The following is a 24,421-nucleotide window of genomic DNA, read 5'->3' on the forward strand; positions in this document are numbered from 1 at the left end:
AGTTGATTTTTAAACTCCTTGAACAAGGAGCATTAAGTCTGGGAAGCACAGCTGGAACAGAATTCCTCCAAAAGGCCCATCTTCAGCCTTGCTGTTACTGATACAACCAACCCAACCTGGGTTGAAAAGGACCTTGGAGATCATCCCATTCCACTTCTGCCATGGCAGGGACACCTGCCACTGTCCCAGGCTGCTCCCAGCCCTGCCCAGCCTGGCCTTGGGCACTGCCAGGGATCCAGGGGCAGCCACAGCTGCTCTGGGCACCCCAAGCCAGGGCCTGCCCACCCTGCCAGGGAACAATTCCTGCCCAATATCCCATCTATCCCTGCCCTCTGGCAGTGGGAGGCCATTCCCCCTTGTCCTGTCACTAAACATGAGACTTCTCCCATTTCAGTGTTTAAATGCAACAGCTGATAATTGGTAACACAGCCCTCAAATACCCCTCAAAGGCCACCCACAGCTCCCTAAAAACTTCATTATCAGAAGTTTCTTCCTGCTACTGATTTCAGGCTGCTTGTTTCATTTCACAGAATAATTATAACTTATTTCTCTCTGCTCAATATCTCCTTTGGCTGCTGCATTAAACCCTTCCAATATTCCTGGGTGCCCTTTGATGTTGCTTAGCTGAGCTATATTGGCCCTTTTAAGCTTTCTCAATGTCAATTCCTTCTGCTCCATGGCCTCCCTGGCTCTTCTCTGATCTCCTCCACAATTTGCCTACATCTCTTGGCAACCAAAATACCCATAACTGATTTGAGCCCACATGAAAAATGCTCGTGGCACAACCCTTTGGCTACGATACGACCTTACTGTGACATTGGTGAAAGTGAAACTGAGCCCTGCAGAGATGGAGATTTTTAAGTTTGCCTTTTAATCTGACAGGCACATTGTAAAGAACAGCTTCAGGGCAAGAGAGTTGAAGTAAAATAATGCCCAAAGCACAAGAGGCAGCTCTGAATGGTTATTGATGCTCCATCAAAGCCAGCCAGGCTGCAGCAGTGACCTCAGAGCCCCAGCGAGGACAGAAGGAGGGCACTGGTCAGTGGTGTCACCATCCCCCAAGGGACTCTGCAGCCCTGTGATGCAGCCAGAGAACTGAGAAATCCCAGCACTTCAAATCCTGAGTGGGGACTCACCGGGATCACCAAGAGCCCCACCCTGAGCAGCCCTGGCAGCGCTGTCCAAACGCTCCTGGAGCTCTGGCAGCCTTGGGGCCGGGACCATTCCCTGGGCAGCCTGGGGTCATAAAATCCTGGGTGGGAAGGGGCTCACAGGGATCACCAGCAGCCCCACCCTGAGCAGCCCTGGCAGCGCCCAGTGTGGTGGCTGAAGTGCCCCCACAACTCGAGGTGAATGCACCAGCCTGATCCTCACCCCCCGGTCAGTGTCACAGCTCAGCTCCCCCTCACGAGTGACAGCCCAGCAGGGCAGGGTCTGACCTGTCAGATCCTCGGCTCTCAGGCTCCCTGAGCGGTTCAGAGTGAAGCTGGTCTTGGCAGCAAGCTTCCCTCCCAGCACAGCCTCGTGGGACACCACCTTCTTGTTACTTGTCTCTGCAAGGAGAAGGGAACAGCACAGGGGGACAGAGATCAGGTACAGAGTGGGTGACTCCAGTCCTGGTTTGGGACACTGCATATGGGCAAGAGGAGGACGTGTTTACTCTCTTTAACTCTTGTTTAGCTCCAGAAATGGATTCTTTGTGCCACATGCTGGCCCAGCAGTTCCATTCCAGCACCACACAGAGTATTCTGTTCACACTGCCAGCCCACAGCCATTTTAAGGGCAGCAAAGACACTTTTCCAGTTCTGCTAGAAACTTGTAGCTCTCCCTGCTCACTCTGCACAGCAAGCCCTCCAACTGACCAAAAGCAAGAGAGGAGCCAGCACAGAAACAACTTGACCCCTTCATGTGCTGTGTGAGGGCACCACCCACCCCCAGGAAGCAGCTTGGATTCTGGGGCCCTGCAGACCAACCTCCCACGCAGGATCCTTCAGCTTCTTTCAGAAAAGAGCTTCAGAGCTCCAGAATATGCTCAACACATCAGACAATGGCAGAGAGGGGCTTTTTGCTAATCATTAACTGGCAGCCCTCTGCTAAAGGCCAGCCTCCAAGTTCAGCTGCTCTGCCTAATGGCCAGGAACGTAATGAAGACAGAGGGGAGAAAAGGGAAGAGACCAAAGAAAAAAAAATTCACAAGAACAGCACAAATTGATTGTTTAATGTACCCTCTCGAGAGCCAATAATGAAATGTCTTAACCCTCTTCGTTTCTCTCTTGAAGCTTAATGTGTGTAACAGATTTCTGTGGTGATGGACGAGTCTATCACTTTGAAGGCATCATGTGAAAGTTACTCCATTAGCAGGGCTTTTCATTTGAAAGAACTTGTGCTAAAAAAACCCCTCCACCCGTGTGGCATTATCTCCATTTAGGCTGAGAAAGCCAACAAAGCATTGCAGGACCTGCCTCTTGAAGGCCCATTAAGGCTTGCCAGGCTATAAAAAGCTGAACTGGAGCTGTTTGCCTCTCAGCATAATGCTGCCGAGAAATGGGCTCTGGCTTTTCAAACAAGTTTCTCTCTGTGGTTTGCAATCCCAGCAGGGCTCCAGCTCAGCTGCAAGGTACCTACTGTTGGTGCTGGCTGGGGAGTTGGGCACGAGGCTGCGGAGCTTCTTCAGGGTGTTCACGGCCACGTTCAGGTAGATGTTGCGACTGGTGCTGCGCTCGTAGGCCACCTTCTCCTCTGCCAGGGCCTGGGAACAGCACAGGTCATCACCACACACTCCTCCACTGTTCACAGAACCCCAGAATGGTTTGGGTGGGGAGGAACCTCAAAGATCACTTGTTTCCACCTTCCACTATCCCAGGTTGTTCCAAGCCCCATCCGACCTAGCCTTGAACACTTCCAGGATAGGGCAGGCACAGCTCCCATGGCTTTGGGACAAAAGAAATGTTTGGCTCTTAAATACAGACTCCAAGTAGTGATGCCTCAGGTTTGAACTTTTCTATTTTTCAGGTTCTCTGCTGCTTTAGTGTGTGGGTCTAGGTTCCTGTGAGGGGATGGTGAGCTCTGTGCACAGAGCAGGGAGACAAAACAATTCCTGCTCTAGCTGGGCACCAAGGACAAAGGATCCAAATCTCAGGCCCAAAAGCACAAACAATGTGGAATGAAGAGAGAAAAATAAGCAGGATGGGACTGCATGGGCTGGGGCTGTAATTGGACAATGAACTCCAGTCTGCAAATGGAGCAGAAATGATAAAAGTGAGAGACCCTGTGACTGGTCGTGCATTTTGTGACCATTTTGGTTCATCTTGGGTGCAGCCCTGGCTGGGCTCTTGTGCTGCCCAATGTGGATCCATTGAGGCCTCCTAAGAAATCCCTACTTTATTCTTTACCTCTGCCTAGCCTCTGTTCTAGGTCAGCCTACACTATCAGCAGAGATTAAAAAATAAAAATTGCCTGACAAGGAATAGAGTAATAAAGCAGAATATGGCACCAATATGTACCTGCTCAGGTAAGAAGAGAGGAAAATAAGTAATTTTATTTTAAACAAAGTGCTGGGAAAATCACTTCCATGTGAAACTTTCCTGAAGAGATGAATAAAACTTTCGTATTTAGCAAAAAAAACCAAACAACAACAACAAAAAAACTCTAACGTATTTTAAATTGGTATAATCCCTTCTCTTGCCCCCAGTATAAAGTCTGCTGCCACCTTGACTTAAGCCATGTTTTCATCAAATAATTCTTGATTCTTGTTCTTAGAACTGCCTGGGCAAGGCAGTATTTTAAATTGGTATCATCCCTTCTCTTTCCCCCAGTATAAAGTCTGCTGCCACCTTGACTCAAGCCATGCTTTCATCAAGTAATTCTTGTTCTTAGAACTGCCTGGGCAAGGCAGCTTTCCCCACTTTGGTGCAGTGCAAGATCTTAACTGAGAAGAAAAGGAGGTTTGGCAAATGGTGACTCCTTGGGAAGGTGGAATCCCACAAAAGAAATCCTCGTGGTGTCTGCTTGGTTTTGGAACACACCACACAATGCCCCACATTCACCCAACTAACAGCCAAGCTTTTCCAAGAAAAGGAATTACTCTCTCCACCCTGCTTCTGGAAGTCCTACTATATTGTGCCTGCTGCTAGAAGGCTCCTTAAAGTCTCCTTAACAGCCTTGAGAAGCAGCAAGGAACCAATTCCCAACCAAACACATCTATCCCAAATCCACACTTTGATTCCAGGAGGTGTTTCTGGCTGCACCAGAGCAGAAACTCTTTGAGCACCATGCACATTCCTCTGCAGTCTCTCCTGGGGTTATTGAAGGGCTCAGGCAAGCTTTCCACATGAAGGGACAGATGGGATTTCCTCCTGGAAGCCCTCACTGCAATGACACTTGCTGTTGCCCAGTCTGGTAACATTTAATGCCAGTTTCCTCAGTTGTGGATAGTGGAGTCTTCAGGGAATGAGGGAATGGTTTGGCTTGGAAGGAACCTTAAGATCATCGAGCTCCCACCCCCAAGTTTCTGCAAGCATAAATGCAATTCAATTTTCTGGATTTGCTACCATTTTAGAAGGTGTTGGCCAAGGCAGAGGATGCCATTCCCTGCTGCAAACATTACTCCTGAGAAGAGGGATCTGTACAGACCTTGTCGAAGGCTTCCTGGGAGGAGGAGCAGAATTTCAGGCACTCATCAATGAAGAGATTGAGATACCTCTGACGAATGTTGGTTGGGACTTTAGCACCAAATTCTGTGGGAATAACAGGCCTCTGTAAAGTGGTGCTCTGGAGGTGAGACAGAGAGAAAGAGGCTGGTCAGGCTCCAGGAGGTTGCTCTGAGGCTCTCCCATTTCCTGTTATTAATCATGGGGTGACTTCCTTTTTGAAAACCTGCCCAAAGCCAAACTTAACACGCAGCACTTTTGGTACTAAAAATACCACTTGAGGCTTCGCCACCTTCAGAGCTCTAAGTCCTTTAGAAAACAGCTGTATTTCACTCTGAAGTCAGCCAGGAGCCAAGGACTCCAGTGGCATTAGTCACACACAGCATTCCAGAGCAGGCCATGCTGACATTTCCAGTGAGAGGTCCAAGGTTAGGATGGCACCAAGCACCACTGGAGCCATGGACACACAGCACCAGTTCTGGGCACCACAGACAGGTTTGGTTCTCTGGCTCTGAAGAGAGAACAGGAGGCCCCTCCTGCCAGGCTGGCAGACACTTAACCCACCCCCACCTCCTGGGGCATTCCTGCAAATTGATGGCATTGGGGGTTTTCTTCCTTTTTTAATGCCAATCATGATGTTCCTAAAAGGATTTACCCCTTCAGTTTAATGGCAGGTTCTTCAAAAGCTGCATGTTGGACTGAGCTATGACCCACCACTGCAGCTTTCCATTCCACACCAGTTTATCCCCCACATCACAGCACACTTGCCTCCTTTTCAGAGAGGAAAATGTTCATTCATCTCTAAAACACCCAATTGTTTTGTCAGTTGTTCTCCATCCCACCCAAGAGATATCCATAAACCAAGCCATCTGCTGCAATCTGGAATAGAAACAGCTCTGTGGATGATGTGATATTGTTCCAAGGGGAGCAACTGGTCTGGTCCAATCTCAATGGGAAAAGTGCTCATTTTCCCCAGGAGACTCTCACCTTGATGTCCTGTTCAAGAGGATTTGCTCTTTTTCATTAAATGTATAAATTCTCAACCTCTAATATTATACCCTTAAGCACCTCTGTAACTCTGCTAAATATTGTATCCTTTCAGTTATTTTCTCTTATTTTTAATCAGCTTCAAGTTCTGCGTTACTATGGTGGCAGTTTGGGTGGGAAAGGAAAAAAAAATTACTTTTCACTCTTCTAGAAATAATCAGAGCAAGTTATGACAGATCTTGACACAAGCCATCATCAATAAAGGGATCTTTAATCAAGTCCTGGCACTAACCAGTTCTGCCATCCACTCCAGCAAACAGCTCCTTATGCCATCCCCAGGCTGCTCCAGCAGGAATTCTGCTCTCAATTAATAAGTAACAGCTTCCCAGTGCTCATGGAAAGGAGGGACTTAATAGAATCCCTTAAGAAACTTAATGGTTTGGGTTGGAAAGGCCTTTAAAAATCATCCCATTCTCATTCCCTGCCATGGCAGGGACACCTCCCACTGTCCCAGGCTGCTCCCAGCCCTGTCCAGCCTGGCCTTGGGCACTGCCAGGGATCCAGGGGCAGCCACAGCTGCTCTGGGCACCCCAAGCCAGGGCCTGCCCACCCTCCCAGGGAACAATTCCTGCCCAATCTCCCATCCAGCTCTGCCCTCTGCCACTGGGAGCCATTCCCTGGCTCCTGTCACTTTGCTTAGGAACTCACAGGAAATGTACCCAAAGGCTGGGCAGAGATCCCTGGGGGTAAAGAGAAACAAAACACAAGCAGCTAACAAAGACAAAATAGTCTTTTCCTTAAACACCAGCAGCAGCATGAAGTTCAGTGCTCATATTTTATATCTAGGTCACAGAGGGACATTATTCACAACCACCAGTGTGGCCCACAGAGCCCAGGAAGGCCATGAATCCATCCCTGGCTTTTGAGCACAGGAGGTTCCAAGCCCCAAACACACCCAGGCCAGTCAGCACAAGAGAAGGCTCAAATTAGAGACAAGTGATCAATTTTCACAGAGATCAGAGCAGCATTTAAGTGTTGCTACCTTTTTAAGCTCCTACCCCTTGAGTGTTTAATTTTTTATACAATGCTATCTAGGAAAACCACAGGAAGAAACAAACCCACTCAATCAACATAATCAAAACACCACTCTCAGGGAGGGCTAAGTTTGGAACAGCAGGATCAAACATTCCACCCTGCCTGGGGAATGACAAGAAATAATTCAAATTGCCCTTACCTGTAAGGAGGGAACGTGTGCTACCCTTTTGGGCACGATGGTGCTGGTGGTCTTGGAAGCCATCCCAGCCAAGGTGCAAGGCTTCAGAGGAGGGGTGGGGGCTTCAGAGTCATTGGAAGGTGTGACACTCCTGCCACCAACAGCCGCCTTACTGCTCCTGAGGCCTGCAGGGAACACAAAACACTCAGGTGCAAATCCTGCCACTGGGCTTCAGGCTGCCAGAATGAACTCACTATCAAAGGCCAGTACTGCAAGCTGTGATTTTCTCAAGTCCAGGTCTCCAAAGGGATACAAATTGGGCAATTTTACCACCTTGCAGGCAAGGATGAAGAAATCTTCTGCCAGGAAACGTGTCTCATTTGGGTTTGTTTTGGGGTGACTGAGTCAGCAGAGTTTAAAGAGGTAGCTCTGTCAGCTGGAGGCACTGACACCCCACACGTCAGCTCTGAGTCCTTCCACTACAAAGGCACAGCAATGAGCCTTCATTAGCACTTCCCTCCTGCTCCTGCCAGCTCCAGGCTTAAACGGAAGAGGGAATGAAAGCAAACACAATCCAAGGAAGAAACAGAAAAAGGAGAGGCTGAAGTGAGGGAGGCCGGGCACAACACATCAGGCTGTACAAGTCTGACCTGCTGCTTTTCACAACAGGGTGGAATTTCTCAGGGACAGACCTTCCACTGGACACTACCAGCAAAGATTCAAGTCATGGCCAGTCCTACACAACCCCTGACAGTTTCACACGTGCTCAGGAGAAATGTAAACACACAGTAGAGCCTTTGACCAGAGGGAGGACAGGACAGGACAGGACAGTGACCCCAGATCCCACCGCTGGCTTACTTTGCTTGGCTGCTGCGGTGAGGGCTGCATTTGGCACGTGAGCAATCCTCCTCTTTTCTCCTGGCAAACAGAGAGAGGTCTTTTGAACAGCCCCAACCAGCTGTGCTGCCTGCTGCTGAGCCAGCTGGATCCTCTGGTAACACACCTCCTGGGCCGTGGGGGGACGGTAGGGCCGCACCACCGGCTTGCTCGGGGCCTCTGCCTGCAGACAAACAGCGTTTAGGGCCAGCAGCCCCTGCTCCATCCACACCCCTGCCTCCCACTCACCCCAGAAAGGACTCTTCTCCTCAACCCCTCTGTCAGCAAGTACAGGGTATTGAGAGGACAAGATCCCAAGTGGCTTCCAGAATGAAATAATTAAAGAGTCATCCTTCAACAAACATGGCATTAATGATTCACGCCTCCCAGCTCACTGGCACGTTCCTCAGTGGGCAGGTGGTATTCATGAGCTGCTTTTAGTGGCTGTGCCCAGCCCAGACCTGGGCTCTAGCAACACCCTCAGCCTTGCCCTAGCACACAGACCTAGCCCTGTGCTGCCTACTTTGCTTTCCACTGCAACAAAAAAGTGTCACCAATTCTCCACTCCTCTCTGGCACATGACACTGAGCTCCACTGCTCCCTCCCTGAGGACACCTGCATCCACCTCTGCACCACAGCACCTCTCTGCAGCCCTGGAACTGCTTACAAGGCTCACTGAGAAGTATTTATGGCATCAGAGCATTACATAAACTGATTTTCTGAATTTCAAACAGGCTCTTTGATTCCAGGAGGTGTCCCTGCCCACCTCTGGAGGCACCTCAGTGCCTCGGCCGTTACAGCACAAACAGGTTCCACACGAGCTTCCTTTGATGGCCAAATTTAGGTTTGCAGGAAAAGTGCCAGAAATTATGTCAGCAAAGAGAGAAGTTTCCTAGCAGCAGAAGTGCAGGAGAAGCAGCAGTAGTACAGACTTCTCCCTCTACTTAACAGCCTTTGAAATGTGAGGAACTGGCCTTCCCTCCCAAAATCTCCTTGGAGGAGTGTGACCCAGTCTAACACCTGGGGGCAAGCTGGCACCTCCTGCATTCCCGGCCTCTGATGCTAACAGCAGCTTCTGGATACCAAACTGGGTGCAGTCAGACATTAAATTATAATTACAGACTTCCAAGCAGGACAGGCCACTCATTTTCTGCCTCACCTGCAATTCCTTTGGCCCCCATTTCCCCTGGCAACCAACCCCGAACTCAGCTCCCTCCCCTCAGTCCCTGAGCCATAAATCATGAGCAAGACTGAGCAAATATTCCACTTGGAGAGACACAGCAAAGCACATTCTGAGGTGAAAAGTGGCAGCTGAGGTGTTACAGCACTCCTGGGCAGAGCTGGGAGCTGCTCTGAGCTGAGATCCTGCAGGGAATGCAGGTCCTGGAGCTGCCCTGGCAGCTGAGCACACCCCATCAGCTCTGTTTGCCCAAGCAAAGGCTCTGCTGGGGCTCCCATCTTTGGAAAGCATTTTGGGATCAGCTGTCACATTAAGAAAATATATTTGAAGGTTTGTACATGTCTAAAAGGTGCCTCTTTGCAATAAATATTTGAGTTAATGAATTTCCAAGCCATTTGCTTCAGTCTCTTATCTCTTCATTTTGGAAGAAAGGGCCCTTATCAAACCACATGAACTGGCTGGAGATATGTAGTTAAATAAAACCCATTGTACTGACCCCAGGGCTTCAAATTATTAAAGGCAAAAAAACCCTTCCTAGGCAGAGAGGAAAGGCAGAACAATTAATCTGGACTACCCAGCTCAAATTAGTGCACAAGCCTCCACTCTTATCCTGCTGCAACATAAAACTAATCTGTGATCAGCACCTGGAGGGAAACACATTAAACCCTCAGAGAAAACAAGAATTAAAATCCCAGGGAGAAAGGAATAAAAAAATCAGAATTTTTTGCTTCTTCTTTGCTTTTTTTTTTTTTTGGTTTGTTTTAATTCTCTGTATTTGTACAATTGGGAAAGAAGAGTATCTAAACAAATACTGCAGAGATCTTGGCTGATTCAGAACAGATGTAAGGTAATGGTTTTAAACATCTGACCAAATTCCTGAAGTATCTTTTAGATCCACAAGGCACAGAAAAATACCAGCAGACACAGAGTGACCTTGTGTCCAGTTAATTTTTACTGAAATCTCTAAATTAAGCTACACTGGAGAAAAATGAACACCCCAAACCTATCCCAAAGGGTTACCAAGAGCACAATCTGCTCACCCTTCCCAGCCTACCCTTGGTTTTAGGAAGGTTTACTGAGAGCTTTGCTGCCACTTTTGACAGATCCTAAACAGGGGAGTTTTTAGAGGAATTGGAAAGAGAGGAAATACAACTGCCATAGACTGATTCCAGCACAAACAGCTCTCACACTGCTGCCTGGCCCTGGGAGTGCAGCCTTCTCCAGGGTCAGGACACAAAACCCTCACTTGGAACAGCCTAAACCAATCTGCTTCTAAATCTGCACTTACATTTCCTTGTTTGACAAGATGAGAGATCCTTCTTTTTTGGCCAGGAAACAAGGTAGTTAAATTATCTTCTGTCTTTTCTTCATTTGTTTCTTCTTTGGATGGCTGGAAAACAAAAAACCAGAAGAGACTTGAAGATCCCTCACATGCAGGAGGTGTGGAAAGTCTCCTTTTGGGTTAACCCAGCAGAGGACAGGTGAGAACACGTGGCCAGCTGCTGGGCCAGTGACAAGAACCTTGCTGTGAACCCAGGAGCCACCAAGGAAGCCAAGGAACAGCAGCAGGACATTCCCACCCCAGGCCACCCCAGCAGCTCCAAGAGGCAGATCAGCCTTACCAGGAGCCTTGAACAGCCCTCCCCTGCCAGCCACTCACACACCTCACCTCCCATGGCATTTTCAGAGTCCAGGGGGTTTGGGGTGGGCTGGTTTTTTAAGAAGGTGGGAACTGACTCATTCTGCCCTGGGCAAGTGCTGACACGTGCTCAACACCAAACCACGGTGCCCTCACCCCACATTTAGGGAAACATTTTCTGCAGGTTCAGCCACAGCTGTCACTGCAGGAAGACTTTGGTGACACAGTCCAGGACACATCCAGAAACTCAGCAGGAGGCAGAAGCACCTCTCCAGCCAGAACTACTCCAAACTGACACCTCAGACCTGCTTCTGGGCAAGGAGAACCACTTGGAAATCTGCTTGAAATTGGAATCAGTTGTTAATTGATACAAAACACTTCACAAGTTTCTTTCTCAAAACTGCAGCTGCTCTCCAGACAATCTTGTTTTCAGTTTCCCAAAACAACTCCTGGCAAAACTCTGACATGAGCCTGACAATCTCTGAAATTCAGCAACAGAGCCAAGGTTGGACTTTGGGATGAGCTCAGGCACCACTTGGGATAAGCCTGTGTTCATCACCACAAGGGCACTCAGGATGAGCACCTCACCCTGAATCCCTCGGCTCCCCAGGAACCCCAGAGTCTGCTCATTCACTCACAGCCATAATAAACTCCCACAAAGCAATTCTCCCAGGCAGAAAAGCACTGCACTGCCCACATGTAGCTCCTGCAATCACAGAATCCTGAGTATCCTGAGCTGTTAGAGACCCTCAGGGATGCTCAGGGCAGCCCCTGTCCCTGCACAGCCACCCCAACAGCCCCACCCTGAGCAGCCCTGAGAGCTCCTGGAGCTCTGGCAGCCTTGGGACCATTCCCTGGGCAGCCTGGGCAGTGCCAGCACCCTTGGGGGCAAGAGCCTTGCCCTGAACTCCATGCCAAGCCCTGGCACATTACTGAGCCCAAACAACACAGGGTTGTGCTGGTTTTGCATGGCCTGGTGTTTGGTAGTGGGGGGAAGCACAGAGGTGGCTGAAGATGGACTGCTGCTGATCAAGGCTGGGCCAGTTAGAGGAGATGGTAACAACACCTCTGTGGTAACAGATTTAAGAAGAAAATCAAAACAAAGTGAGGCATGCAGTTTTAATTCCAGCTAGAGAAGAGGAGGTGAGAACATGTGAGGGAAACGACATGGAGACACCAAGGTCAGTGGAGAAGAAGGGGCAGGAGGTGCTCCAGGCACCAGAGCTGAGGTTCCTCTGCAGGCTGTGATGATGACTATGGTGAAGCAGCTGTGCCCCTGCAGCCTGTGGGGATCCACAGGGGATGCAGAGATCCAGCCACAGCCCGTGGGGATCCATGGGGGATGCAGAGATCCATGGGAGAGGCAGAGATCCACCCACAGCCCATAGGGATCCTCAGGGGATACAGAGATCCATAGGGGATGCAAAGATCCACTCACATCCTATGGGATCCACAGGGGATGCAGAGATCCACCCACAGCCCGTGGGGATCCATGGGGGATGCAGAGATCCACCCACAGCCCATAGAGATCCATGGGGATCCAGAGATCCATGCACAGCCCGTGGCAGAGGTGCCCATGCCAGAGCAGGTGGGTGCCTGGAGGAGGCTGTGTTCCAGTGGGAGACCCAGTGCAGAGAGAGGGACCCTGCTGCCAGGCTGGAGCAGGCTGTGCTTGGAGGATGGCAGCCATGCCACAGCAGTTTGGGGGGCTGTGTGCCTGTGGAAGGGACTCACACTGCAGCAGTTTTGGGGGGCTGTGTGCCTGTGGAAGGGACTCACATTGCAGCAGGTGCAGTAGGGCTGCTGCTCACGAGACTGGACCCACGTTGGAGAAGTTCATGGAGAGCTGTCTCCCCTGGGAGGGACCCCACAGCCTCACAGGGGAAGGACTCCTCTCCCAGAGCAGTGGAAGAAAATCTCAGTGATGAACTGACCAAACCCCCATGCTCTGTCTCCCTCTGATGTCTTGGGAAGGAGGGAGGAGCTGGGATGGAAAAAGGTGTTTTAAGGGCTTACTTTACTTCTTATTATACTCCTCTGATTTTTTTAGCAATAAACTCATTTTGTACCTCTAAGTTATCCCCTTTGACTATTCTCTTCTAGTCCTTATCTCAACTCATGAACCCTTGGTTTGAACTTTTTCTCTCCTCTGTGCAGCTGTAGCAGGGCAAGGCAGTGACTTTTGTGGGTTCCTGGTGTTTGGCCAGTGTCAAACCACAATGGGTCCATGCAGGAAATCATTCCACAAACAAAAAAAATGCCCCACGAGCAATCCCACCCACAGCAGGTGGGTGTCCCAAAGAAGGATCCCTGTGCTGCAGTGAGCCTCCTTCCCCAAGGAGCAGAAACCAAAGCTCAGCACAGGGATGCAAAGGAGCCACACGTGGCTGCTGACAACTGAGCTTTGTCACCCCGGGCCACAATTAACTGCTGGCTGTGAGTGGCAGCCCCTGGTTCAGCACTTTCTGAATTCACTGATCAGTAATTCCTGCTACAGATAATGGGCCCTTCAACTCTTTTCTTTTTATGTAAATACTTTTTTACTTCCTTAGTCTGAAGCCCCTGGTACCACTGGAAGAAATTTTACCTTCCATTTCTTGCTTGCACCACCCACAAGGTATCCAGAGATCCTGAGGAACTACCTGTAGCATGCATTTAGAATAGGAAAGATGAATCTGGGGAGTCTCCAAAGGGACTGACAAATACTGGACTTACTTACACCAACACCCTGTCCAGGTTCTACCTGCCCCCATGTTCCTTAAACTACGCTGCAACAAGAAGGCAGTGCCCAGGCTGGCAACCTTAGATTGGCTTTGAAACCCCCAAAACTCACTCCCTGCAGCCTTTTCTCCAGCCATCAACACCCCCAAGGTTCTCAGGCCAGATGGAGACAGAAGTAATTGATAACCCTGAAAGCCTCCCACACAAAAGGGGACTGAACCCTTGCATTTCAAGTAGCTTTCAATCCTGCAGATAAATTCAGGTGCAAACACTCCCAAGCACTCAGCCACACCAAGGAAGAGATTCTTCCAACACATGGAGTCTCCCTCTTCAGCTACTTGAGATAAGCAGCACCACTAAACCAAACCAGAATCCTTCCACCTTTGGAGGGGAGAGAACCAACAACCCCAAGCCAGCATTACCTGTTTGCCCAGCCTTCCCTTGTCTTCAGTTTTCACATCTTTAGATTCATTAAAGATCCTGAGACACTCCTCCATGGGATCTGACTCAAAGTCCACATCTTTCTCAAGGATGGAATAATCAATGTCATCAGATGTTGAGGAAGATGATGATGACTTGGACAGCTTGGAGCGCTTCACCTTCTTTGTCCTGTCCCTGTCACTGTCAGAGGCTGAGCCAGAGTCAGCCCCATCCAAGTCCGAGCTCACATCAAACAACGAGGAGGACAAAGGCCGGCCTTTGTCATCCTCATCTCCACTCTCATCTCCAAACAGGTCCACGTGACTCAAACTCTGCTGCTTCCGACCCTTCTTGGGGTCTCCTTGTCCTGCACAACTGACCTTGTCCTTCTTGCGCTCCAGGGAGCTCTTGGTCCCTTTCTCCTTGTTTTTATGACCAGAGCTTTCCTTGCCATTTTTCACACCAGCGGTTTTGCTCTGCGGATCCTTCTTGCTGCTCCCCACTTTCTCTGTGCCCTTGGAGACACCCTCGCTCTTGCTTTTTCCTGAACTGCTGCTGCTGGACTTGGATTTTTCTTTCTTACACCCATCCACTTTTTCTGACTTCTGTTTTTCAGGTTTCTTCAAGTTCCCATCTGTTTTCACTTTGACGCTTTTGTCTTTGCAGTTTTTCTCTTCATTCTTGGTTTTTAATTTTTCTTCTTTCTTGACCACTTTGTCTTTGTCTGCATTTTTATTTTTCTCCTTCTTCCCAGCCTCACTGAGGCCTGGTGCTTTACTAACATCAGTTTTCTTCTTTTTTGTTTTGTCTTTGGAGTCTTTGTTTTTATATTCAATCTCCTTGTTGTTCTTACCAGAACACAACTTCGCTGCCTTTGAGTTCTTGTCTGCTGAGTTCTTGACAAGGGTTTTCTGTGAATTTGGAAGGTCCTCCCTGTGCTTTGCTGCTTCTTTGCTCTCCTGGGAAGCAGAGCCATCCACTTTTGTGCTCTGCTCTTTGCTGGAGAACTCGTTTGACTCACTCTCAGAACCAGCTTTTGAGGGTGAACTACCAGAAGCTGTTTTATATTCCACCTCAGCCTCATCTTCAGAGGAGGAGAACCTGGCCAACACCTCGTCATCATCAGGATCTTCACAGAGCTTCTTCCGTGATGGAGAGTAGGAGTCCTCATAATCAGAGGCCCTTTCCCTTTTGGACCCCTTGGTTGTGGCTTTGCCCAACAGCCTGGCAGAGTAATTGGAAAGGGGGTCATATTCCAAGTCTGTGGAAGGCTTGGAGTCGTCGATCACATATTTGTTGTTAGTGACAGTGCTGCTGTATTTTTTATTCTGCACCACAGCCTTGGGGACGTACTCCAGTGAGCTCCCCTTGGAGCGGGAGGAATCCAAAGTGTATTTACTGGAGCGGCCAGCAGCAGCCAGAGGAGTGGGGTTGTAGTCTGAGTTATTGTTGAAGTTGTAACTCCCTGGATTATACTCCAAGGAGGCAAAGGACTCATTCTGAGGCCCAGCAGCTGACACGGGTGTGTTTGAAATGAGTGAGGAGCCCTCTGAAGCACCAAACTCCTTTGTGGTTTCCAGCAGCTCCTCGTACTTCTTCTGCTCCCTCTCCACTTCGTTCTTCACTGCCTCAATGGCCTTGTTGACCAGCTCCAGCTCCAGAATTCCAGGTGTGACATCTGTAATGTCAGCCAGAAAGCCATCCTCCACCTCCAGCGAGGGCCTGGGCAGCTCAGGGTTGTAGGGATCATAGCCTCGTTCTGGAAAGAGAAAAAATACCATTTACTGCCAATAATTCGAGTAAAATTTAAAATGAGATCTCTTCAGGGCCTGCTCTGATCAAACTCCAACACTGAATGACACAACCAAAAGCCACATTCTGCACCACAGAATAAATAAATGTAGGATACCAAAAGCCACCAGCGATGCTCTCTGGCCTAGACTAAACCAGACTGTACAACCTACTCCCAGGACTAAAGATCTGTTAACAAAGTGCTTTTAAGACTTATGGAAAAGCTCTAGAAATTAAAATTCTTCAGGGCACCAAAGAATAATCACTGTATTAGGACCAAGAGGAGCTGAATGTGCACAGAACTATCTCCTAAATTCAATGCAGCCACCAAAGAGGAAAGAGGATTCCAGTGAGAAACTGTGGATTAGGATTTCAGTTCCCAATGCCAACACCTAAAGCTCACCAAAAGCCTCCAATATTCCTCAAGGTTCAGTGATCCTCATGGCAGATGCAGAAAAACCTCTCTGATCTGAAATGACAAACTGAGAGCTGCTAGTCGGAAGGAAAAACAACGGGCAACACAACTCAACCATCAGAGCAACCACCAAGGCAAGAACACCGAACACCCAAAATATTTCCTTTATCCACACTCCCCTTTCCAGAAAAGTCCCTCTGATGGCCTCTCTTCCACATCCAGCCTGGACAGGAGAAGGTTCCTGAGAGACCTGAGAGGCCCTGAAGGGGCTCCAGGAGAGCTGCAGAGGGACTGGGGACAAGGCCTGCAGGGACAGGAGCCAGGGAATGGCTGCCAGTGCCACAGGGCAGGGCTGGATGGGAGATTGGGCAGGAATTGTTCCCTGGCAGGGTGGGCAGGCCCTGGCTTGGGGTGCCCAGAGCAGCTGTGGCTGCCCCTGGATCCCTGGCAGTGCCCAAGGCCAGGCTGGGCAGGGCTGGGAGCAGCCTGGGACAGTGGGAGCTGTCCCTGCCATGGCAGGAGTGGCTGGATGATTTTTGAAGTCTCTCCCAAGCCACACCATTCCAGGACTCCAACAATGACAGAAGCTTCAAGAACATCAACAGCTGCTTTTTGACTCTGAACTGTTTTCAATCCTTGTTTTATCACAGCATCTCTGGATGCTGACATTCCAGAGGAGCTTTTTGTTCTCTGCTACAAGGACAGTACAAAACTGCCTCTCCAACATGGATATGCATAAGAACCAAACAAAAAGCGAAGAGACAGAAAACAGAAAATCAAAAACCACTCAGGTCTAAGAGGGATGGGAGAATTTCTTGTAACAGTCAGAAACAGGCAGTGTTAAAAGAGCTGTTTCTACCATTCTCATTAGACTGAGAGGTTTGGGGTATTTTTGGGGTTGGCAGGGGTAGGTTTGGGGGTTTTTGGACAGGATACATAAATGCAGAGCTTCCTTTGGCAGCAGGAAAAGGATCTGTCTGGCAGAACTGGCCCCAAAGGAAGCAGAATGAAAGAGGCTGGGTTAAAACAAAGGCAGCAGTTTCAGAAAATACTTTTTATCCCTTTGGGTTTGCCAGTTTTTTTCCCAAACCAATTAGTTCCTGATTGAACAGGGACTCTGGGCCATGGCAGGTGATGTCACCACCTTTCATGGGCCTGCCTGAGCCCTGCTCAGAGCCACAAACGTGGGGAAAGAAGAACAAGGTGCTATTTCTACAAGCAGCTCCCCTCCAGCTATTGCAGAGAGCTGTAATGATGACACAAAGAACATTTCCAAACCCAGGGTGTGCTCCTCCCTGGGACACCAGCACAGCCAGGGACACGGGGAGGGAGCAGGTGACAAACCAGGGGAGAGCAATTCCTGGTTAGAAACCTTTGAAGAAAAGCAGGTAACAAGGCAAAAACATGAACAAACCCGTATGCAAACAGCAGCAGCAGCAAGGCAAGGCTATGTACAGATTATCAGAATTGTCAGGGATAAAATCAGCCTAGGAAGAGAGAAGGAACAGACAGCTCATCTCTGCCCATGGTGTGAAACATCAGCTCCACACTGGCAGAAAGGATCAGTGCACTGAAGCCTGCAGGAGTCAAACAATGCTCTCTAAATCAGGACTGAGAACTAAAATGCAGCACAAATATTTGAAGGGAACAGCTGAAAGTCTGATAATTCATGCAGGGCTAAATATCAGATGGCCTGCAAACAGAGAACACAGAGTCTGGATCTAGAGACCTGCCAAAAAGAAAAGCAACAAACCCTAACCAAACAAAAGGCATCTTGTACATGCAGAAAACCAAACTATTTTAAATTTATCAGGATCAGGGAAAGCAGAGGGCAACCCCAGCACAGACATGGTGGCTGCTGTTCTCCAGCACAGAACTCCTGGCACATTTTCTGTGGCAGGAATGATGAAAACACACATTGTAACCTCAGGACATGCCACAGGCTGGGAGACAGGGCAGGGAGGGAGCTCAGTGGAAGTGCGGGGGAGGCCTGATGGATTCTCCAGCACTGCTGATCAAAGGCTGCCTGCCCATGAAAGACTTGTGTAAGTGGCTCCAGGATGCCCATCAGCACCATCCCCTCTGGCCAGGAGGCATCTGCAGAGAATGCAGCAGAAACACGGCAGGAGGGGTTTTATTTATACAAAAACACATATACAAAAATATATCATTTTAATATATAACTTTATATATATAATATATAACATTTACACAAAATATTTATAAATAAAAATTATACAATCTATAAATAAATATAAAATAAAAATATCTATTTATATATGAAATCTAAATCTATTTATATAATCTATTAAATACAAATAAATATATGTTTCTATGTTCATATTTATATATTTTTGTATTTATGTTTATTCATATTTATATAACTAATAATTATATATGTGTGTATTTATTTATATATATATATAACTACTTATATTTAATATAATTATATATTTATTTTTATATCTATTTATATGTAAACATATATGATGAGGCATAAGCACACAAGTCTCCAAACCAGAGATGTTCCACCTGCCATCTGAAATCAGCTTTTCAGCTGCCAAACTACACTCCCAGGAGCAGGAAAGGGAAGGCTCTCCCTGCCCCTGGGATCTGACTCTCAGGGGGTTCTGCCTCATGTTTTCCTTTATTCCTCTTCCCTCTGGAAGCTGGGCACGCAGGGTGACCAGGATGAGCTGCCCTGGGAGGCACTCCTAGTGCAGAACTCTTTGTGGAGGGATGGAAAGCTCAGTCTGCTCTGACCCTCGGGAATCACGAGCTAATGAGGCTGGAGATGCCAACTCCGTGCAGGATTGTGAACTAAACACTTTCTAAAGTACAAACTATTTTAATAAATTAATGTACCTCACACATATGAAGTAACCCTCCTGGGAAACAAAAGGTGAGGTTACCATCAATACTATAGAAAGCAAGTTATTAATATTAAACAAGTTATTGACATTAATATATCATTAATATTTTTATATATATTAATAGAGACACAGAGGTCTCTATGCAGAACCTCAGTGACCATTATATTTAACCCAGAACTGCTTTAGAACACACCCAACTGAGCTGTGCTTAAATCAGCCACTGCAGCACAGAAAATATAGAAGCACAGAACAAGATTCTACCTAAAAAAACCAGGCTGATGGGTTTTTTTCCTGGTAACTGTCAGGATGACTGAGGGACATGAGGCTTCAGTTCCAAGGTGGAGCTGGATTATTACAAAGCTTCTCTGAGCCAGACTCCTCACTGGTCCTTCTAGTTTGGGCAACAGGCAAGGCAGTAAACAAAGCTGGCATTAAAGAAGAGTGGGAGGACAAGGTCACCTGTGTGAAGGTAAAACTTATTTTACAGTGAATCATTCCAGAGAAAAGTCTTCCTATTATTTTTTTTTTGTCCAAGCCTACCACAGCACATAGCTGAGATGCTTTAAACACAGCAAAGCCCAAATGTGTGACCGGTGAGCTGTAATGATCACACAAACCTGCAGGTTTTGGAAAAGGACTCAAGCTCTTGAATGCATGTGGAAGACAGAATCACAGACTGGTTTGGGTTGGAAAAGACCTTAAAGTTCATCCAGTGCCAACCCTGCCATGGGCAGAGACACCTTGCACTGTCCCAGGCTGCTCCCAGCCCCATCCAGCCTTGGACACTTCAGGATGCAGCAGCCACAGCTGCTCTGGACAACTGGATGACAATGGCTTCTCCCAGATCCAACAGAGCTACTCAGCTGCTGCTGCAGGACAGAAAGGCTGCAAAAATCAGAAACTTTCACATTTACAGCAGTTAGGAATTCCAAACAAAAGGCTTTGCTGGCCAAGCTGCAGAAGGACCAGCACAGGTCTAAAGACATTGAACATTTCTTGCAGTGAACACACAAGAAGGACACAGAGGGGTTGGGGGTGTCCAGGGGAGGGAACAGAGCTGGAGAAGGGTCTGGAGCTCCAGAAGAGGCTGAGGGAGCTGGGAAGGGGCTCAGCCTGGAGAAAAGGAGGCTCAGGGGGACCTTGTGGCTCTGCACAACTCCTGCCAGGAGGGGACAGCCGGGAGTATTGGGCTGTGCTCCAGGGAACAGGGACAGGAGCAGAGGGAACGGCCTCAGGCTGGGCCAGGGGAGGTTTAGATTGGAAATTGGGAAAATTTCTTGATAGAAAGGGTTGTCAGACATTGGCACAGCCTGACAGGGCACTGATAAAGCCCCTGTCCTTGCAAGAGCTCAAAAACTGTGTGCATGTGGCACCGGGGGACATGTTTAGTGGTGACCATGGTGGCTGGGCTGACTGCTGGACTCAAGGATCTTACAGCTCTTTCTGATTTTCAAGCCCTGCTGCTGCTGAAGTCACCCATTGCCCTGGGTCACCTGCAGCTGGCAACAAAAGGTGCATTCATGGGGAGGTGGGGAAGGTGAGAGCTGTTTGGAGACTCTTTGGAAAAGGAAAAAATGAAGGCATTTTTATTCCACGTCATCGGAACAGCTTTGTTGGCTTAAGGGCTCGCTGTGTTTACAGTGCCAGCACTCAGCAAAGGGACAACCCCTGTGATTGCAGAAAAATTATCACCACTGGAAAATCATTCTGAGCTTTGCATTTAACACTTCACAGAAGGGACAGTGGTGCCTCAAGAACAGAATGTTTCAGAGAGGTTTTAGCAGCAGCCTGAGTTCTGCTACTCTTCAGAATTAAAGAGCACACAAGAAATGGCAGGTTTTGGCACAGAGCTCATTCACCAGGACCCAAAACAAATTTCCAACAATTAATTTAACAATAATATGCAACCACTTGGAAATAATTAACACTGAGATTTAAAATAGTACATTTCAAATAATCATCCAGAGGAAATGGGTTAGGAGGGCAGGGAAGGGGAGCTAAGAGAAATGTTTCTTCAACTTTAAATTCAACCCTAGCCCAAGGATTTGTTTTGCTCCTTTTTTGTGTTTTTGAAAAAGTAAATCTAATTATAAAATTAAGTGTTAAAAGCAGAATAACCTTGTGCTGGTCAAGGAACAGCAGGAAGCAAGGTTTGAGATACATGAGAGGCAGAAGAATCCTTGGGCACCCCACTCCTTGGATTTGTCCCTCCAGGGGAGGTATTTAGTGCCACAGCCTCAAAGTACATCATGAACCTCTACAGTCATTTCTTTAATGGAAAAAAGGATGCAAATATGAGAAAAGAAAGTCTGATATTAGCAAGGCTGAGAAAACGTCTGAACAGTCATCTCTCACTCCAAGGTATTTTTAGCCTCCTGGAGCCAGCAGGGCAGTGCTGCTTTCCCCAGGTGTTGTGGCCAGTGGGGCCACCTGTCCCCAGGGGCTGAGGGACAAGAGCAGCCAGACAGCCCCTCTGTACTGTGCTCTGAGCTGTCTCCTCAGCTCAGCCATCCCACACGGAGGGCAGGCAGTGCCAGGGAGAAATCATGGAATGCTTTGGGCTGGAAGGGACCTCAAAGCCCATCTCATTCCTGGGCACCTTCCACCATGACAGGCTGCTCCAGCCTGGCCTTGGGCACTGCCAGGGATCCAGGGGCAGCCACAGCTGCTCTGGGCACCCCAAGCCAGGGCCTGCCCACCCTGCCAGGGAACAATTCCTGCCCAATCTCCCATCCAGCCCTGCCCTCTGCCACTGGCAGCCATTCCCTGGCTCCTGTCCCTGCAGGCCTTGTCCCCAGTCCTGACCTCCTGAGCCAGGGACCTGCCCAAGGGGCTTCATTCAGCCAGGGCAGCTCCAGAGTGTCCTTCCAGAGCTGGAAGTGTTATCAGGGAACCACTCAGCAGGAAACTCACCAGGGCACATCCCACAAAGCAGCTCAGACAGAATCAGCCTGAGATGCAGAACCCACCTCCTCAATTTATTCAAGGCAACACAACTTTGGGGATGTGATTGATGAGTAATGTGATACTTGACTCTCCCAATTAAAAGGCAAATATCCTGTATATATGTTGAGAGAAGTTTTATGGATTTATAGTTGTGTTTTACCCCCCTTGTGCTGTTCTCAGGGGGTGGCCTGGGTTTGGGACATTTGGGAGGGTGGGATTGTTACCATGGCAGCGCCTGAGCTCCAATTGAGATTCAAGGAAGTGTTCTCCACCACTGGACAGCAAAGAAGGAGCCAATGGACAGAACTTTGGGAGGAGCTAAAGGGTTAAAAGGTGAAACCTCCATTGTGTGGGTGAGCACATGGTGGGAAAAATCCTCTGCTCCTGGCACTATAATATTTTCTCTATTCAGTCTTCTGTTGTATTTTTGATAAGGTTTTAATAAACCTTTTACATTTTTGGAAGTGAGAATCATTCCTCACAGGCAGTTTTGTCTCTGGTGCAGCAAACCAAACTCTGAAAGGTCCTCAAGCCACTGAGCATGGCAGCTTCACCCTCTTGGTGGCCTCACAGGGAGTCCCCAAGGACACCTGGGGCTGTCACTGCCTCACACAGCAACACCACCTCCAGCCAGGGATGCAAAAGCCAGGACAGGATGGCCCACCCACACCCACCCACCACTGCCCCCCTCTCTGCCCAGAACCACCGCCAGTCCCACCCACGCTGCAGGAAAACAGCACCAAGGTCTGAGACATTTTCCTAAGAGGGAATCACACCACTGGCACATTTCTCCCATGATTTAGGAAAGAATGTGAGAATCCCAACTGGCTGGATTGGCCAGGACAGGCAGAGGACAAAGACTGGCACCCAAAATACACCCTGACCCCACAGCCTGTCATGCACAGGCTGGAAGGAGTCTCACCATTTGAAAACCTGGATATTCAATGTTTGGGTTCTTTGGAGATCTTTCCACCCCCTCCTCTCATTTTAGCTATAAAGTTACTCCTCAAAATACAGGAAAAGTTTAAATTCTGTTTGGGGGAAAAAAAAAACCAAAACAAACTTAACAGAGACTGTTTTTTCTCCTCTGACAAAAAGCCCAGAAACCATTTCCACATCTCCTGTGTAGAGTACTGGATAAAACTAATGATCTACTCAAAAATGCAATTAGCAGAGCAAGTCTTCTTTTCAAAGAAAAAAAAATATTTCAAGTATTTTGGTGACTTCATTCAACTTCACCTTGAAAACTTACTCCAACCAGCACAGTCACAAGCAGCAACACCAACCAGTCCTTTAATTTTCCACCCTTTTTCTGGCATGCTCCAGATAAGTTATCTTCTCAACACCTGTCTGATTCTTTAACTGGTGTGGGTGAAAAATTCTGAGGAGAGGAGAGGAGAGGAGAGGAGAGGAGAAGAGAAGAGAAGAGAAGAGAAGAGAAGAGAAGAGAAGAGAAGAGAAGAGAAGAGAAGAGAAGAGAAGAGAAGAGAAGAGAAGAGAAGAGAAGCCCAACTATTTCAACTTAGTCACAACTGGACACTTGGAAAACAAAGTTAAAAACTAAAGAAAAGCACCTTTCAAGGTGTATTACATGAAAACATTTCAGCTGTGATGTATGAAAGGCTAAAAGCAAAACTTAAGCTGCTTTTTTAAACTTGTCTGGCTTTAAACAATTCAAAAGCTGGAATTAAAACTCTGCAGCTCCTTTAGGTCTCAGACACCTGCAGCTCCACAGCCCCTTTTAACACAGAACCCAACACCCCCAGCACAATCCTCTCTTCAGTAAAAACCCAAAATCCACAGGGGAATGAAAACTCTCACAAACCAACCCCTCCAAAGCCAATGTGGGTTTTTTGCACGGTGCACATATTCCAGGGGCAGGTGACCCCAGGCTCAGGTCTCCTGCTCAATGAATGGTGACCACGTGAAAGCCACCCTGGACAAGCCTCTCCTCTCCAGCTGCACCCCCCAAACCTCCACCTCACCCCGCAGGACGCCAAAAACTTCAGAAAGAGTTACCTGAGCTGCCCGGGCTCGATAAGCACTGCAGGTATTTGTTCATGCCGGGGCCGGCCGGGCTGCAGGCAGCACGCGGTGCGCGGCTGCTGACACAGCACTCCGTGGGGGCCGGGGCAGGACCTGCCCCCGGCCCGCCTTCGCCCTCCGCGGCTCCCAGCCCGGCGGGGTGCAGGGTGTCTGCAAGGGCTTCCCCAGCCCGCTCCTCTTTGCTACTGCTGCCCTCACCCTGGGGGAGCTCCTCACCTCCTCCTGCTCCTCTCCCCACTGCCCACCCGCGGCTGCTTTGGGCTGGCTCTGAGCTCGGCGCGCTGTGCGCAGCGGCTCCCCAAACATCCATCCCTCAGCGCGACACACAGCGCGCAGCCCTGCAGCCCCGGGCCAGCAGGGCAGGGACACAGCCCGGGGAGCGGGGCAGGAGGCGGCAGGGCAGGGACACAGCCCGGGGAGCGGGGCAGGAGGCGGCAGGGCAGGGACACAGCCCGGGGAGCGGGGCAGGAGGCGGCAGGGCAGGGACACAGCCCGGGGAGCGGGGCAGGAGGCGGCAGGGCAGGGACACAGCCCGGGGAGCGGGGCAGGAGGTGGCAGGGCAGGGACACAGCCCGGCCCTGCCTGTCGCTGCCTGTCCCAGCCCACGGGAGGCACCCGGCGCCTCCGCCTCGCCCAGCGCACAGAACGCGCTCCGGGAAGCCCTG

The 24,421-nt window shown here is 49.0% G+C and overlaps 1 protein-coding gene across 2 annotated transcripts in view; it reads right to left on the reverse strand.

Annotated features, from left to right (window-relative positions):
• REXO1 (RNA exonuclease 1 homolog) overlaps positions 1 to 24,421 on the reverse strand; it is a 39,058-nt gene that overhangs the window by 14,190 nt on the left and 447 nt on the right. The window contains exons 1-8 of one of the 2 annotated variants that reach the window (XM_039696763.1): positions 23,730 to 23,787; positions 13,688 to 15,444; positions 10,194 to 10,295; positions 7,708 to 7,909; positions 6,871 to 7,034; positions 4,633 to 4,770; positions 2,626 to 2,749; positions 1,440 to 1,553 (exon numbers count right to left, since the gene is read on the reverse strand). In XM_039696763.1, coding sequence (XP_039552697.1) covers positions 1,440 to 1,553; positions 2,626 to 2,749; positions 4,633 to 4,770; positions 6,871 to 7,034; positions 7,708 to 7,909; positions 10,194 to 10,295; positions 13,688 to 15,444; positions 23,730 to 23,772 — 2,644 coding nt within the window. In that variant the 5' untranslated portion in view covers positions 23,773 to 23,787. Of the gene's footprint in view, positions 1 to 1,439; positions 1,554 to 2,625; positions 2,750 to 4,632; positions 4,771 to 6,870; positions 7,035 to 7,707; positions 7,910 to 10,193; positions 10,296 to 13,687; positions 15,445 to 23,729; positions 23,788 to 24,421 lie in introns of those variants that run through there. The other variant, XM_039696764.1, reaches the window with a different exon arrangement.

The sequence above is a fragment of the Passer montanus genome, unplaced genomic scaffold, assembly GCF_014805655.1.
Source record: "Passer montanus isolate IOZ18808 unplaced genomic scaffold, ASM1480565v1 scaffold114, whole genome shotgun sequence".
Lineage (NCBI taxonomy): Eukaryota > Metazoa > Chordata > Aves > Passeriformes > Passeridae > Passer > Passer montanus.